Consider the following 12,938-nt stretch of genomic DNA (forward strand, 5'->3'; position numbering starts at 1 on the left):
TAGTCGCGAGATATGTAACGAACGCGCCGGAGAAGAAGAAGAGGAAGACCGAGTACGAGAAGTGGCTTGCGCGCGCGGCTCGATTCCTCGTTGGTGGTTCGCGGGGTTAAATATACCCTCGTTGGTCGCATCATATACAGATGTGGTAGATCGAGAGAGGGAAAAGAAAGAGAGAGAAAGAGAGAAAATGGAGTGAACAAGATAGAGACATGTATATGTATGCACGTACAAACATATGCGCGCTCGTCGAAGCGAAAACGGGACGCGCGAAGAAATACGAAAGAGGGAGAGGAAGAAGAAGTCGTATATAGAAGAAGAGAAGGAGGAAGAGAGAGAAGAAGAAAGATAGAGAGGGCGAAAAAGAGAGGGAAGAAGTCGAGCTCTGCTATTACAGAGCACCTCCGTAGCCGCGACGCACAGCCCAATATGGAGCAATCTCAGATTTCCATCCGCCCAAATCGAGAATATACACGCCCGCGCCTCCGCTTGCTCCTCTTGTGGAGGGCTGGTCGTTGTCGTCTTCTTCGTCGTCGTCGACGTTTCCTCCCCGTTTCCCTCGGCGGAGGTGTAGACGTCGCTCTCGGTGGAGTTGTCGCTCTTGTCCACTTCACTCTCGTAACAGTGCCAAAAGTGCCTCAAAACGCTTCACTTCGTACTATCGGTCCCATTTTTTTCCTCTCTCTCTTTCTTTTTCTCTTCGTTTACTCGCCACCTTCTCATTTTCCTCTCGCAAAGTACCCTCAAGTTCCTCTTTTCATCCCGAAGGAATTTCATCCACGTGCTCGGCGCGTTTCTCGTCCTCCTCCTCCTCCTATCTTCGATTCCATTTGAAGTATCCCTCGATACGGCTGCCAAGAGGCCACGCGAGAAGAATCGATCGCGTGGGCGATCGCGAAGCATCGAACGATTCGATTGAGCGAAGGTAATTAATCGAGGTTTTGTGATTGTGCACGACGATGATTGTCGTATCATCCGGTTCGGTGGTGAATCGATCGTGCGCGAAAATCATCGCAGCCAAGTAGAGGACGCTCGACGAACGCGTGCTTTTCTCAGGAAGAAGACTCGCCGAGAACGATACGTTCATGTTGCCGGAAAGCAACTTTCCCGTCACAGGTAATCGACGGCATTTACAATAACAATATCGTACATATGTGCCTTAGGTACAATCATGAGTCTTTCTTGTGTTGTGTTTTTTATAGCGTTTTTTTTTTTAAATCACGTAGTGAAGCTTCCAGAGGCGAGACAATCTCGAAAAAAATCGTCTTTGCCCTTGCTCGTGAGATAGTGTCGGAAAAAATCTTTGATCGTTTCGTATGATCGCGAAAAGTGAAATGCACGAGTGACGAGAAGTAAAATTTTCGTCTTCTTTGCGTTTCTTTCTTTCTCTGTTTTTATTTCTTTCATGCGCACCGTCTCCCGATATTGTTGCTGATGTCTTTGCTTCGTTGATCCTTGATTACGAATTTTCACATGTATTATTAACGTTATATAATATTCGAAGCATTTGTAATATTTGAAAAAAGAATATCCGAAAAATCTTCGGCATTTATTATAGTACTATACGCTAAAATGTGAAGCATATCATATTTCTCTCTTTTTCTATTTTTCTTACGAGAAATAGAGAGAAAATATTATGGTAAGTGTTATTATAAATATCATATGCAAATTAAAAAAAAATGCTGAATATTCTCATTATATTGATATATAAAAAATGTTATACAAAAATAATTTTTATATGTTATATAAAAATTATATATGGAATTTAAATAAAATTCTTGGTATACATATATATGCATTATTTAATAATGATAATGTATAACAAATGATATATGACAAATATATTTTTGGGTTTAATATTTAAGATTTTTTTATATATAATGTTTACTATTTTTTCATATTGTCTTTTTTCCGATCAAAAAGCTTTCACGAATAGTTTGACGATAGATCACCTGCTGTCCACGTGGGACACCACCACCAGTCGCCGCGCGATTCGCACTCGGATGTTTATACGTAATTGCGGATCTATAGCGGCGAATCATAATCAGGCCAGTGGATCACGGTCCATCGATGCACCGTGATATATAAGCGAATCGATTTATGTGACGCGTTTACGTATGAGCGATCACTGAACTCGTCAAATTTATCCATGTTAAATAACGAGATCGAAATTATTTTGGCATTTTATCTTTCTTGATTTTTCTCCAGATAAAAAGAATGTTTTCCAAAGATTTTTTTCTTCAGCCATTACATCACCTTGACACATTCTCGAGTATCGCGACTAACTTTCCGTTTTTAACCTAGTTGCGTCTCTGCCAATAGAACGCGGGAGCACATGCTTTCCCGCGAAACAAATATGCGCTCCAATTCGTCCACTTGTTACCTGCGTGAATACTAAAGTTTGACGCAGTTTGACTACCGGAAAGATGAGAATAAAATTGAGAGAGCATTGTAAATATTTTTATATCTTTATCACTGAAGAATATTGAGTTGTAAATAGGGAAAACATGCAGAAACATATTTTATAAATGACTTGTATTTTTTTACAAGTTTTTTCGAAAAGAAAAATGTCACTTTCTGGCCGATGTTTTAAACTAATTAATATCCTGGATAATATATCCGAAGCTTATATATGATTATATATATAAGCGCGCACGACGAATGCGCTTTAGCGATCATAAAAGCAAAAGTATAGCACGATACCGTCAACCATAATCCTAAATATGGAGTGAGAAATTTGAGAGAACCGAAAATAGTGGCGGTACGCCAACCGCTAAAAATAGCCAAAAAATAAATTGTAGTTACGCGTTCGCCTGCATCATTCTATAACTGGTCTTCAATGAAAACGAGCCACCTCCCGCACATACCGATATTAATATCTTCCAATGGTCTTGCTTTTTGCCACTCGTATGTGCAAAATTTTTTGCATTTTTAAAAACCATTAAAGATTTGAGTCGCGATTTTTATTTTATTAATTTTAAAATCATATTCTTACAATTTTGTAACTTAAACACACTATGAAATCTCTAGAATTTGGAATCTTGAATTTTTAGAAAATTTTTCTCCTTTTTCTCTCAAAATTTTAAACGTACAAATTTTATTTGAAGATCTTAAAATGTTCGAAACTGTGTATTTAATATGTTAATTTTTTTTTTCAAAATTTTGTGAAACTTTATGCTTTTCAATAATCTTGCTCTATTTAAACCTTTTTTATGGCCCTTTAAAATTACAAAAATTTCAAAGCTTAATTTTTGGAAATATTTGTTTTCAAAAACAAAATTTACGGATCTAGATATTTTTCTTAATAAATTTTTACATTACTTATTGCGGGTGTGTTTTAATTCTAACAAATATAAGATTCCAAATCGCAATTTGATCGCGTGTTTAATTATTGCTCGCTAGTCTGGACGAGTAAAAGAGTATCTTTTTTTTTTATTTTGTCATATTTAAATGACGGACCTAGGACTTTCTAAAATTTACTTCCGCAATATTATTTTGAAATCTACTTGCAATCGAATTGACACATCTACCCTTATGCGAATATGGAAAGTTCATGTTTCTGATTTATTTTGTAATAGTCTTAGAGAGCTCTGTATATTGAAATCTTTCTTTGAAATAAATTGTAACACATAAAGGTAGATTATCGCGAGACGATGAAACCTAATCGATTAAGGCCAAGTATGGCTCAGAACTTGCGGGTGTTGGGTGGGTTATACCGGAGTGTGTCCGTTTCTATTTATGCGCGGAATATTTTTATCCGACGATGTGCTGCGAAGCGCAGTATGTATAATACTTCTCTTCGTCTCTTCTCCACGTTTCCTCCTTTCTCTCTTTTTATTTCTTTTATGCGCATCGTCTCCCGACATCGTTGCTGACGTCTTTGCTTCGTTGACCCTTGATTACGCAAATTCTCACATTGTGTTGTTAACGTTATATAATATTTGAAGTATTTGTAATATTTGAAAAAAGATATCTGAAAAATTTTCGACATTTATTATATTTACTATACGCTAAAATGTGAAGCATATCATATTTCTCTTTTTATTCTCTCTATCTATTTTTCATAAGAGAAATAGAGAAAAAATATTATTATAAATGTTATTTATAAATATCATATGTGAATTTAAAAAAATTGCTGAATATTCTCATTATATTGATATAGAAAAAAATATTATTTTATATATTATACAGAATTTAAATAAAATTCTTGTTATATATATGTCTTGTTATACATATATGTATATTATTTAATAACGGCAATGTATAACAAATATATTTTTTAATTTAAGATTTTTATATATGTATATAATACGTATTATCTTTTTATATGTATATAAATCAAACGATGCAGCAATTATAAGTAGCCGTCTGAGAATCTTGGAATCTTGGAAACATCCGCCGTGCGAATGATATCGTTTTACGAATGTGAATTATTGCGAACTACAATTATATGATCGTAAAAATTATTACGATGATACAGCGAATTTCAGTCAATTCGATGATGTATTATTCAACGAAGTGTGCAACAGGTGTCTGTCGAATGAGACGGGCCGTTTCACGTGGTGTTCTAATAGCGAATCTTTCTCGCGTAAGCGTTCTCGCTGCTTTTGCTATTGTGCGATTTCGAAGCCTTGAACCAACACGCGGTCGCCTACGCGATTCACTGCCTCGATGGTGCAACGACGCGGCTATATCGCGCGTTTTATTATCGTTTATCCATTTCTACATGAAGCATTTGTTTAGCCTCTATGCCATTTCTCACGCCCGTCAAATCTATGCAACGCGCAATTCGCGCCGCGCCGCACGCGGCATTAATCCAACGCTCATTAATACACAGTGGTTATGAATTATTCCGCAATCCGCTCGCACACCGGCAACGATCACCGGCTTCGACGCCGGCCTACGCACAACCTTTCGCGTGGTTCTCCTCGCATGCCGAAATAAGAAAGTGGAAGCTGTTCGCACACGCCGGCTACTTCCGACCCCGTTTCTCGTTCTGTCAAAATTAAGAGAATACGACTTCATTAATAATTAATGAAGTCGAGCATTCGCTTTGACAAACGTCGCTCTTAAGTCAATTTATAACGAATAATTTCCGAAACATTTAATTTTAAGTTTCATACAATTTTTCAGCCACAACCGCGATTGAAAATATGTATATAGATACTTGCATATGTATATGAGATGCAGGAGACGTTGAAAAGAAAAAGATTTTTTTTTTAGATATTGGATGATTGCATAAGTTCGTGCCCGATTTTCATAGATTCTCTTTACAACGTACGCTATCGTCCTACGAAAATTGAAGCCGATTACAATGTCTTAGAAATTCTGACATTCAAGACGAGCTTTCGTAATTGAGTGTCAAAGTATACTTAAAACCGGCAAGTGTGTTTTGGAAACTATTTGTTAAGTCGTACGTGAGAAAATTAGCATGTGGTACTTTCTCATTTAAAATCTGGACGTATACTGAATGTATTCGAATGCGCGAAATGGGATAAACTCTAAATCCGCATATTTGAATTTTCAGGGGGCACTATGCAGACTGAGGAAGTCGTGCCGCGTGCACAGTCTATTGGCATAGATAGTAGTCTGACCGACGGCGCCGGTCTGCAGCATCATTTGCATCACTCGTCGCATTTACACTGTCCGTTACCGCCCGTGATCCACATGGCCGTTAAGCAGGAGCCTCAAGAGGAGGAAGAGCGAAGTCGCGATGCGAGTACGTTGAGGTGAGTTATGAATCTCCTTTCGAGTCTGACATGACATATACATACCTTCGCACACTAAGAATAAAATTATTTTTAATCAAATAAATATATTTTGTTAATTTTGATTTTTTTACTTAAATAAATATATACTTTGTTTCCAAAAATGTTTTGTTATATTAAATAAATTATTATTTGCATGTAAGAAAGAGATTACAATTTAAAAAACACATTATTTAAAACTTTAACATAAAAAAAAAAATTTATATATTTGAAGATAAAAAATTATCTGTTAAAATAAAGAAAATCCGTGTTTTTGAAACAAGCAGTCAAAAAGTAAAAAAATGTTTTTTTTTTTAAGGAAGTAATTTAATATAATAAAGATAAAAAAACAAATTTTTTTTTATTTGTAAATGAAAGCATACTTTACTTTCATTTTATATTTTATTAATTCAAATATATTTGCTGCTTGATTGAAACAATAAATTCCTTTGCAAGTATTTAAATAAATAATTTTTTTAAATAAGAAAAAATTTTTGTATTTAGTACATTTTTTTTCAGTGCATACATATATCGATCAGTTTTAACATTCCAGATGAAAATCTCACATACTGAATAATATATGAGATATTTTTCCGTCTCCAAATCGTACATTATAATTTTGTTAATGTTTCGGGTTTTTTTTTCTCGCGGAAAATTGATGACAATAATTTAATATAAAATAATGATTTAAGCACATCGATGAACGAAAATCTCTTGTGATTTTGATAGTCCGCAAGTGGATGCGATCAACGCCGCGGGTTCGGTGGACAACAAGCAAGTCGGCCATTATCAAATTCAAGGACTGGAGGATAATCCAACGTTAGTTCCAGATGCTAACAACCGAGGACGATCCAGGTAATTTATAATATTTATCCATCTTGACTTTATTTTTTGCACTCAATATTTTATCAGTAATTAAACAGGAGTAGTAATAGAGCAATCGAGTTTGATATCAATGATATAAAAATTGCTTGCGATTATCTTAAAATCGATATATAGAATTAAATGTTATATTTACATTTATATATATGCAACAGATCAAAAATATTTCCGTCCTTTTGGGCAAACTTCATATTGCGTTTGGGAAACGTGTTTCGCGACGGCTTATATTGTCACGTAGCGCGATTGGCGACAACGGCTATCGGCTCCGGCTATCTCGTATCTTACCCTTGCCATGTCACTAACGACGTCTTTAACGTAGAACCGGCTGCTTGTAACCAGGAAAGTGCTTTAAACGATCATCCGCTGGCGTCGTTCGCAAGAAAGACAGGCGCCAGGAAACTGGTTCGAGCAAGTCTTGTAAAGAGGCGCGCGCGCGAACGCCCGGAAAAAAGGATTCGCGGATATACGTCAACGAGACGCGCCGGCAAGAGAGATCATCGTTATTATTGAATTTCATTAAACGATCCGAGCAGAGCGGCTAGAGCAGAGGAAGCGCGAAATACGTTCTTTGCATAAAGCGCCCGTCTAAGGTGTGGTCCGGAATGCAGTCGCCGGCGTTAATGAAGAAACGATATAACTGCTGTGAGCGCTAGTTTAAATATGTTTCTCTCTGTCTTTCTACATTGAAAATTACTAAAATTTACTAAATAGAAAAAAGTTTTTTTTTATTTAAAAAGAAATTATTTATTGCAAAGGAATTAGTTTTATTTTAATCAAGCAGCAAATATGTTTAAATTAGTAAAATATAAAATGAAAGCGAAGTATGCTTTTATTTGTAAATAAAAAAAATTGTTTTTTATCTTTATTCCACTAAATCACTTCTTTTAAAAAAATTTTTTAATTTTTGGCTGCTTGTTTCAAAAACACACGTTTTCTTTATTTTAGTAAAGAACTTTTTATCTTCAAATAATAATATTTTTATATATTTTAGAATTTTAAATAATTTATTTTAAAAATTATAATCTTTATTACATGCAAATAATTTATTTAATGTAATAAAACATTTTTGGAAACAAAGTATATATTTTTTTACGTAAAAAAAAGTCAAAATTAACAAAATGTATTTATTTGGTCTAAAAAAATTTTATTTTCAGTGTAGATAATATTATGATATAATATTATTCTTGGCGTGGGACAATTACTCAAAGTAACTTCTAAAAGTACTTTTTCGGCTTTAATAAATAATTTTCTCGTTGAAAAATATTTTCTTCTCTTTAATTTTTGTTTTTAGAAAAAAAAATCTAGAAAAATTTAGAAATTATGAGTCACTTGTAAATTAACAATAATACAATACCAGGGTGTCTACTCCCTGGAAAAACATGGAAAACCTGGAATTCTCAGGGATTTCTTTTATACCTGTAAAAATCAGGGAATTCTTATGGAATTTTGTTGACTTAGGGAATTTTTAAAAAAATTTTCTGTGATAATTTTGCTCTTATACTATAAGCAATAGACAATCCATCAATTAGCAATATTGTGAATTATGTGTTTAAAATATATTACAAATATATATCTATCTCTGTTTATATATTCAATGTCTTAAAAAACAAAATATTTAAAAATCAAAATATTAATAATGCAATACATATTTTTTATTTTAATTTTTTAGTGATAAAAAATACAAATGTTACGTAAGTAAAAAAATATTATTTTAACAAAAGCTATTCAGTTTTATTTCAATACATTTGTAAATCTACCACTTGAAACTTAAGTGGCTTTGTTTTTCCTTCGTATAGATGAAAAGGATTAGAAAATATGTATAACAAAAAAACTTATCTTAGGAAATTTCATCAAAAAATGTTTAAAATATTCTCTTTGTCTGGAATTTTGAACAAAAATACCTAGAAGATCAGAGAATTTTCAGGAAAATTTTTTACAGGATTTAAGTAGACACTCTGAATACACAAGAATACACGTGGCGGTCTATGTCACGCCGTATGAGTATATATTAAACTATAGAATCTCGTATATATTTAAATGTTATAGTCGTGGTCGCAGAAAATCGCGATGGAAGCTCAAGTTCCATCATCAGGCACTGCCGCCGGAATACCTGGACCATTATGAGGCGTCGTTGGCCCAGGAAAACCTGAACTCGTCGCCGCCGCGAATTGTCATCGAACCAGCGGCACCTAGCCCGGCACCGACGAGCTCGACCTCCACCCCAAGTCCCATCGCCGACACCCACGGCTGGCTACAGCGGATAGCAGCGATGCAGCAGGAGCTCTGTCCACACGTTGGGTCGGTTCCCCAATGTCCGATTACTCCTGGCCGTGATAATCAAGTCACCAATACCAGAAGATCCGTTATCACGTCCGCGTCCTCGCAGGCCTACTCCAATGCGCCGTATCCCAATCATCATACTCAGCAGACGCATTCGCAGACATCCAGCAGGCCGCCGATGAAGTATTCCGATCTTCCCTACATGGGCGAGATCACCCTCGACAATAGCAAGCCTAGACGCGGCCGGAAGCCGAAGAAGGCTGACATCTGCCATTTGATTTACAAAAATTATGGCACCATACTGCCGGGTACACCTGGTCACGAGGAGAGAAGACTGTCGCCCCGAGAGAAACAGGATTCTCAGGATCGCATATCGCCTCACGTGCCCTTTCAGAGGACGGACGTGCAAAACAAAATCAGCAGTCTGTTGGAGAAGCGGTTGACTCAGGAGACCCGACGGAGCTTTGCCGCGCTGTCTGAGAGCGCGCGGGAGCAGGATGAGCCGTTGAACCTCTGCATCAGAGATCTCAATCAGTTGAAGATTCGATTATTGCGGAAGCATGGAAACGTCTACGAGTCCGGTCAGATGAAGAGCGAGATGTCTAGCGATGGTGAAGAGGTGGAGTGTCTTGGAGGCGCTTTTTTATCGGAACCGATCAACTACTCGGAGTCGATGGTCCATCGTTCGAACAACAATCTCGTCAATCATAATAATAACGTGATTGATCCGATGATCGGCCACAACTCTGGCTTTGTGTATTGGCCAAACACTGGTGTATTCATTCACCCGATGGCCCTGCAGTCCCAATTGCTGTATTATCAGAAGGTGGCCCAAGGTGATAAATGTTCGCTGCGGCCGACGGATCAAGCACCGAGGGAGCAGAAAATTGTGCCCAAGTCAATATATTCGATGATGGAGACGAAGAGCATACCTCAAGCGTCGGCGCTGCCTGTGTCCCAGGCGACGCCGACACCGACGTCGATCACCGCACCGCCGTCACCCAGACCGAAGAGGAACGCTCCTCTAAGTCAGCCGCAGAGTCAACCGACTAAGCGGAAGCGCTCCGCCATATTTATACCACCGATGCCGGCGGAAAACAACAACAATCCGGCGACAGAAGTGAGTATATGCAAGTTTAAGTTCACCGGCGGTGCCAAGCCTAGCCTGCAGGAGAAGAAGAGTCTCTCCGTGGACTCGGGCGGTAACTTCCGCTATTACAGTGGCACCGGCGATAAGAGCATGCGCGGTTACGAGTTCTTTCCCAGAGAGGCTCTTCAGCAGCCGGCCGGCCAATCCGGGACAACCTCCGCCGCCGGTGCCTTTCTCAGCGCCACCGGCGAGAGAATCCAGTCCCCGATAACGTGCCAGAGAAACCCGGTCGGCCAGGACGACGGACGACGAAAGAGAAAGACCAGGAAGTCCCTGCAACGCGAGAAGCTGGAACAGACCTTCAAAGAAAAGGGCTTTCTCATTCAGACGCAGCAGCTTGAGTCCGCAGAGGGTGCCACGTACTGCAAATTTCGACAGCTCAGGAAGTTCACTAGGTATCTGTTCAGAAGCTGGAAAGACTATTTGCCCGGTAATGTGCGCGAACTAAGCGGGGGTAACGGCGGGAGCGGTGGCGCCGCAATAAATGGCGACGCGATCGACCTTGACGTCGTCGACGGGGACGCCGCTGTCATTCCCTCCCCCCCGCTTCCTCGCAGCAACCTCTTGGATGTGCCGAACAGCTTCGTGGAGGATCATCAGACTTTGCCCCTCACGTGAGACTTGATATTCGCGACGCATTATCAACCAATGAACATAAGTCATGATACGGTACGACGCATATTACTCCTCTATTGTTGAATCTGTTTTCCTTCTGTTTCTTTATTTTGTGGAAACATTTTTTCAAACTACATTTATAATTGTAAAATTACAAATTCTGCTTAACCGTCTTTAAATTTACATTTTTGAAAACAAAAATTATTAATTATTTTCAAAATATCTTTTTCAGATTTGTGAACCTATAGATAACTTTGTAACATATATATTGCATCTTTTTAAAAATACTAGAAGATAGAAATTGTATGTTATATATAAAAGTTATGAAGAAAACTATGAAAATCTTTATAATCAACACTGTTTAGAATTTGTATTTAAAACAATTTGAAAGTTAACTCTCTATTCAATCGTACGTTATTTATATGTACAACAATATACAGAGTGTTTTAGATCAGATCAATGAAATTTTAGGATCTTATAAAAAATTGAATTTGAAACAAAAAAGTTACGATAAACATAGGTCCAGAAACGCTTCGTTAAAAAGTTATAGCTAATTCCTATAAGACTAGTTATGAAGTTTTATTGATCTGACCTGGAAAACCTTGTATATTTAAAATTTGAAAGTTAATAAATATTCGCGCGTAATATAAAGCGAAGATGTCGCACGTTTATACCTTATTTGTATATGATGAAAATTTTAAAATTTAGATTTGATACACAATAGAGTATCGTGTCATGATGCGCGTCACGAGGATAGGGCAAACTGGATTACAGCTTTGTGCCAAAGATGAGAGAGACTGGACTATGTGTGTATGTATATATATTCCGGTCTAAATTATACCCGCATATGTCCGCGATAAAGAACAGGTTAACCAAAGAGTGAAATTTTGTGCTCGCCATATCTTGGAACCGGAGGGAGGGGAGAGATAAATCGTGTTTAGACTAATATCGGACTCAGCGATGCATTTGGGGGTGGTATCGGATGAAAATATGAAACTTGCAATGATACCACGTCGCCACGTCATATTTTTCTAAGCGAATCGTTTAACGATAAATCTAGTCTTATTTATATATTCTTGTTATAAAATTGTAAACATGTTTTCTCGTTTTTACATCGGACGGATATTTACATGCATAGCAATGCCTTCCGCGTAGCAGTGTTATTACAGCGTAGTGCATACTGCAGGTACAAAAAAAGAAACGGGCAAGCTTATATATATATATTGTATATATATATATATATATATATATACAATATATATATATAAGCTTGCCCGTTTCTTTTTTTGTACCTGCAGTATGCACTACGCTGTAATAACACTGCTACGCGGAAGGCATTGCTATGCATGTAAATATCCGTCCGATGTAAAAACGAGAAAACATGTTTACAATTTTATAACAAGAATATATAAATAAGACTAGATTTATCGTTAAACGATTCGCTTAGAAAAATATGACGTGGCGACGTGGTATCATTGCAAGTTTCATATTTTCATCCGATACCACCCCCAAATGCATCGCTGAGTCCGATATTAGTCTAAACACGATTTATCTCTCCCCTCCCTCCGGTTCCAAGATATGGCGAGCACAAAATTTCACTCTTTGGTTAACCTGTTCCTTATCGCGGACATATGCGGGTATAATTTAGACCGGAATATATATACATACACACATAGTCCAGTCTCTCTCATCTTTGGCACAAAGCTGTAATCCAGTTTGCCCTATCCTCGTGACGCGCATCATGACACGATACTCTATTGTGTATCAAATCTAAATTTTAAAATTTTCATCATATACAAATAAGGTATAAACGTGCGACATCTTCGCTTTATATTACGCGCGAATATTTATTAACTTTCAAATTTTAAATATACAAGGTTTTCCAGGTCAGATCAATAAAACTTCATAACTAGTCTTATAGGAATTAGCTATAACTTTTTAACGAAGCGTTTCTGGACCTATGTTTATCGTAACTTTTTTGTTTCAAATTCAATTTTTTATAAGATCCTGAAATTTCATTGATCTGATCTAAAACACTCTGTATATTGTTGTACATATAAATAACGTACGATTGAATAGAGAGTTAACTTTCAAATTGTTTTAAATACAAATTCTAAACAGTGTTGATTATAAAGATTTTCATAGTTTTCTTCATAACTTTTATATATAACATACAATTTCTATCTTCTAGTATTTTTAAAAAGATGCAATATATATTATATATATATATATATATGACAGCGTCGAGATAATTTCGACTCGGCATT

General features: G+C 36.9%; 1 protein-coding gene across 1 annotated transcript; it reads left to right on the plus strand.

The window, feature by feature from the left end:
- The first annotated feature begins 835 nt into the window (after positions 1-835).
- LOC115233669 lies at positions 836-11,897 on the plus strand. The gene is made up of 5 exons (XM_029804224.1): positions 836-922; positions 1,054-1,113; positions 5,525-5,726; positions 6,474-6,599; positions 8,673-11,897. The coding sequence occupies exons 2-5, from the start codon at positions 1,083-1,085 to the stop codon at positions 10,672-10,674; spliced, it is 2,361 nt and encodes a 786-aa protein (XP_029660084.1). The 5' UTR covers positions 836-922; positions 1,054-1,082; the 3' UTR covers positions 10,675-11,897.
- The last annotated feature ends 1,041 nt before the right edge of the window (positions 11,898-12,938 follow it).

The sequence above is a fragment of the Formica exsecta genome, unplaced genomic scaffold (assembly GCF_003651465.1).
Source record: "Formica exsecta isolate Colony F162 unplaced genomic scaffold, ASM365146v1 scaffold181, whole genome shotgun sequence".
Classification (NCBI taxonomy): domain Eukaryota; kingdom Metazoa; phylum Arthropoda; class Insecta; order Hymenoptera; family Formicidae; genus Formica; species Formica exsecta.

Bases quoted from the DNA above. Each gene is read 5' to 3' on its own strand.
- LOC115233669 (XM_029804224.1), top strand. From the start codon at position 1,083: ATGTTGCCGGAAAGCAACTTTCCCGTCACAG. The intron at 1,114-5,524 runs GTAATCGACGGC...TTGAATTTTCAG, and splicing joins AAGCAACTTTCCCGTCACAG to GGGGCACTATGCAGACTGAG. The intron at 5,727-6,473 runs GTGAGTTATGAA...TGATTTTGATAG, and splicing joins CGCGATGCGAGTACGTTGAG to TCCGCAAGTGGATGCGATCA.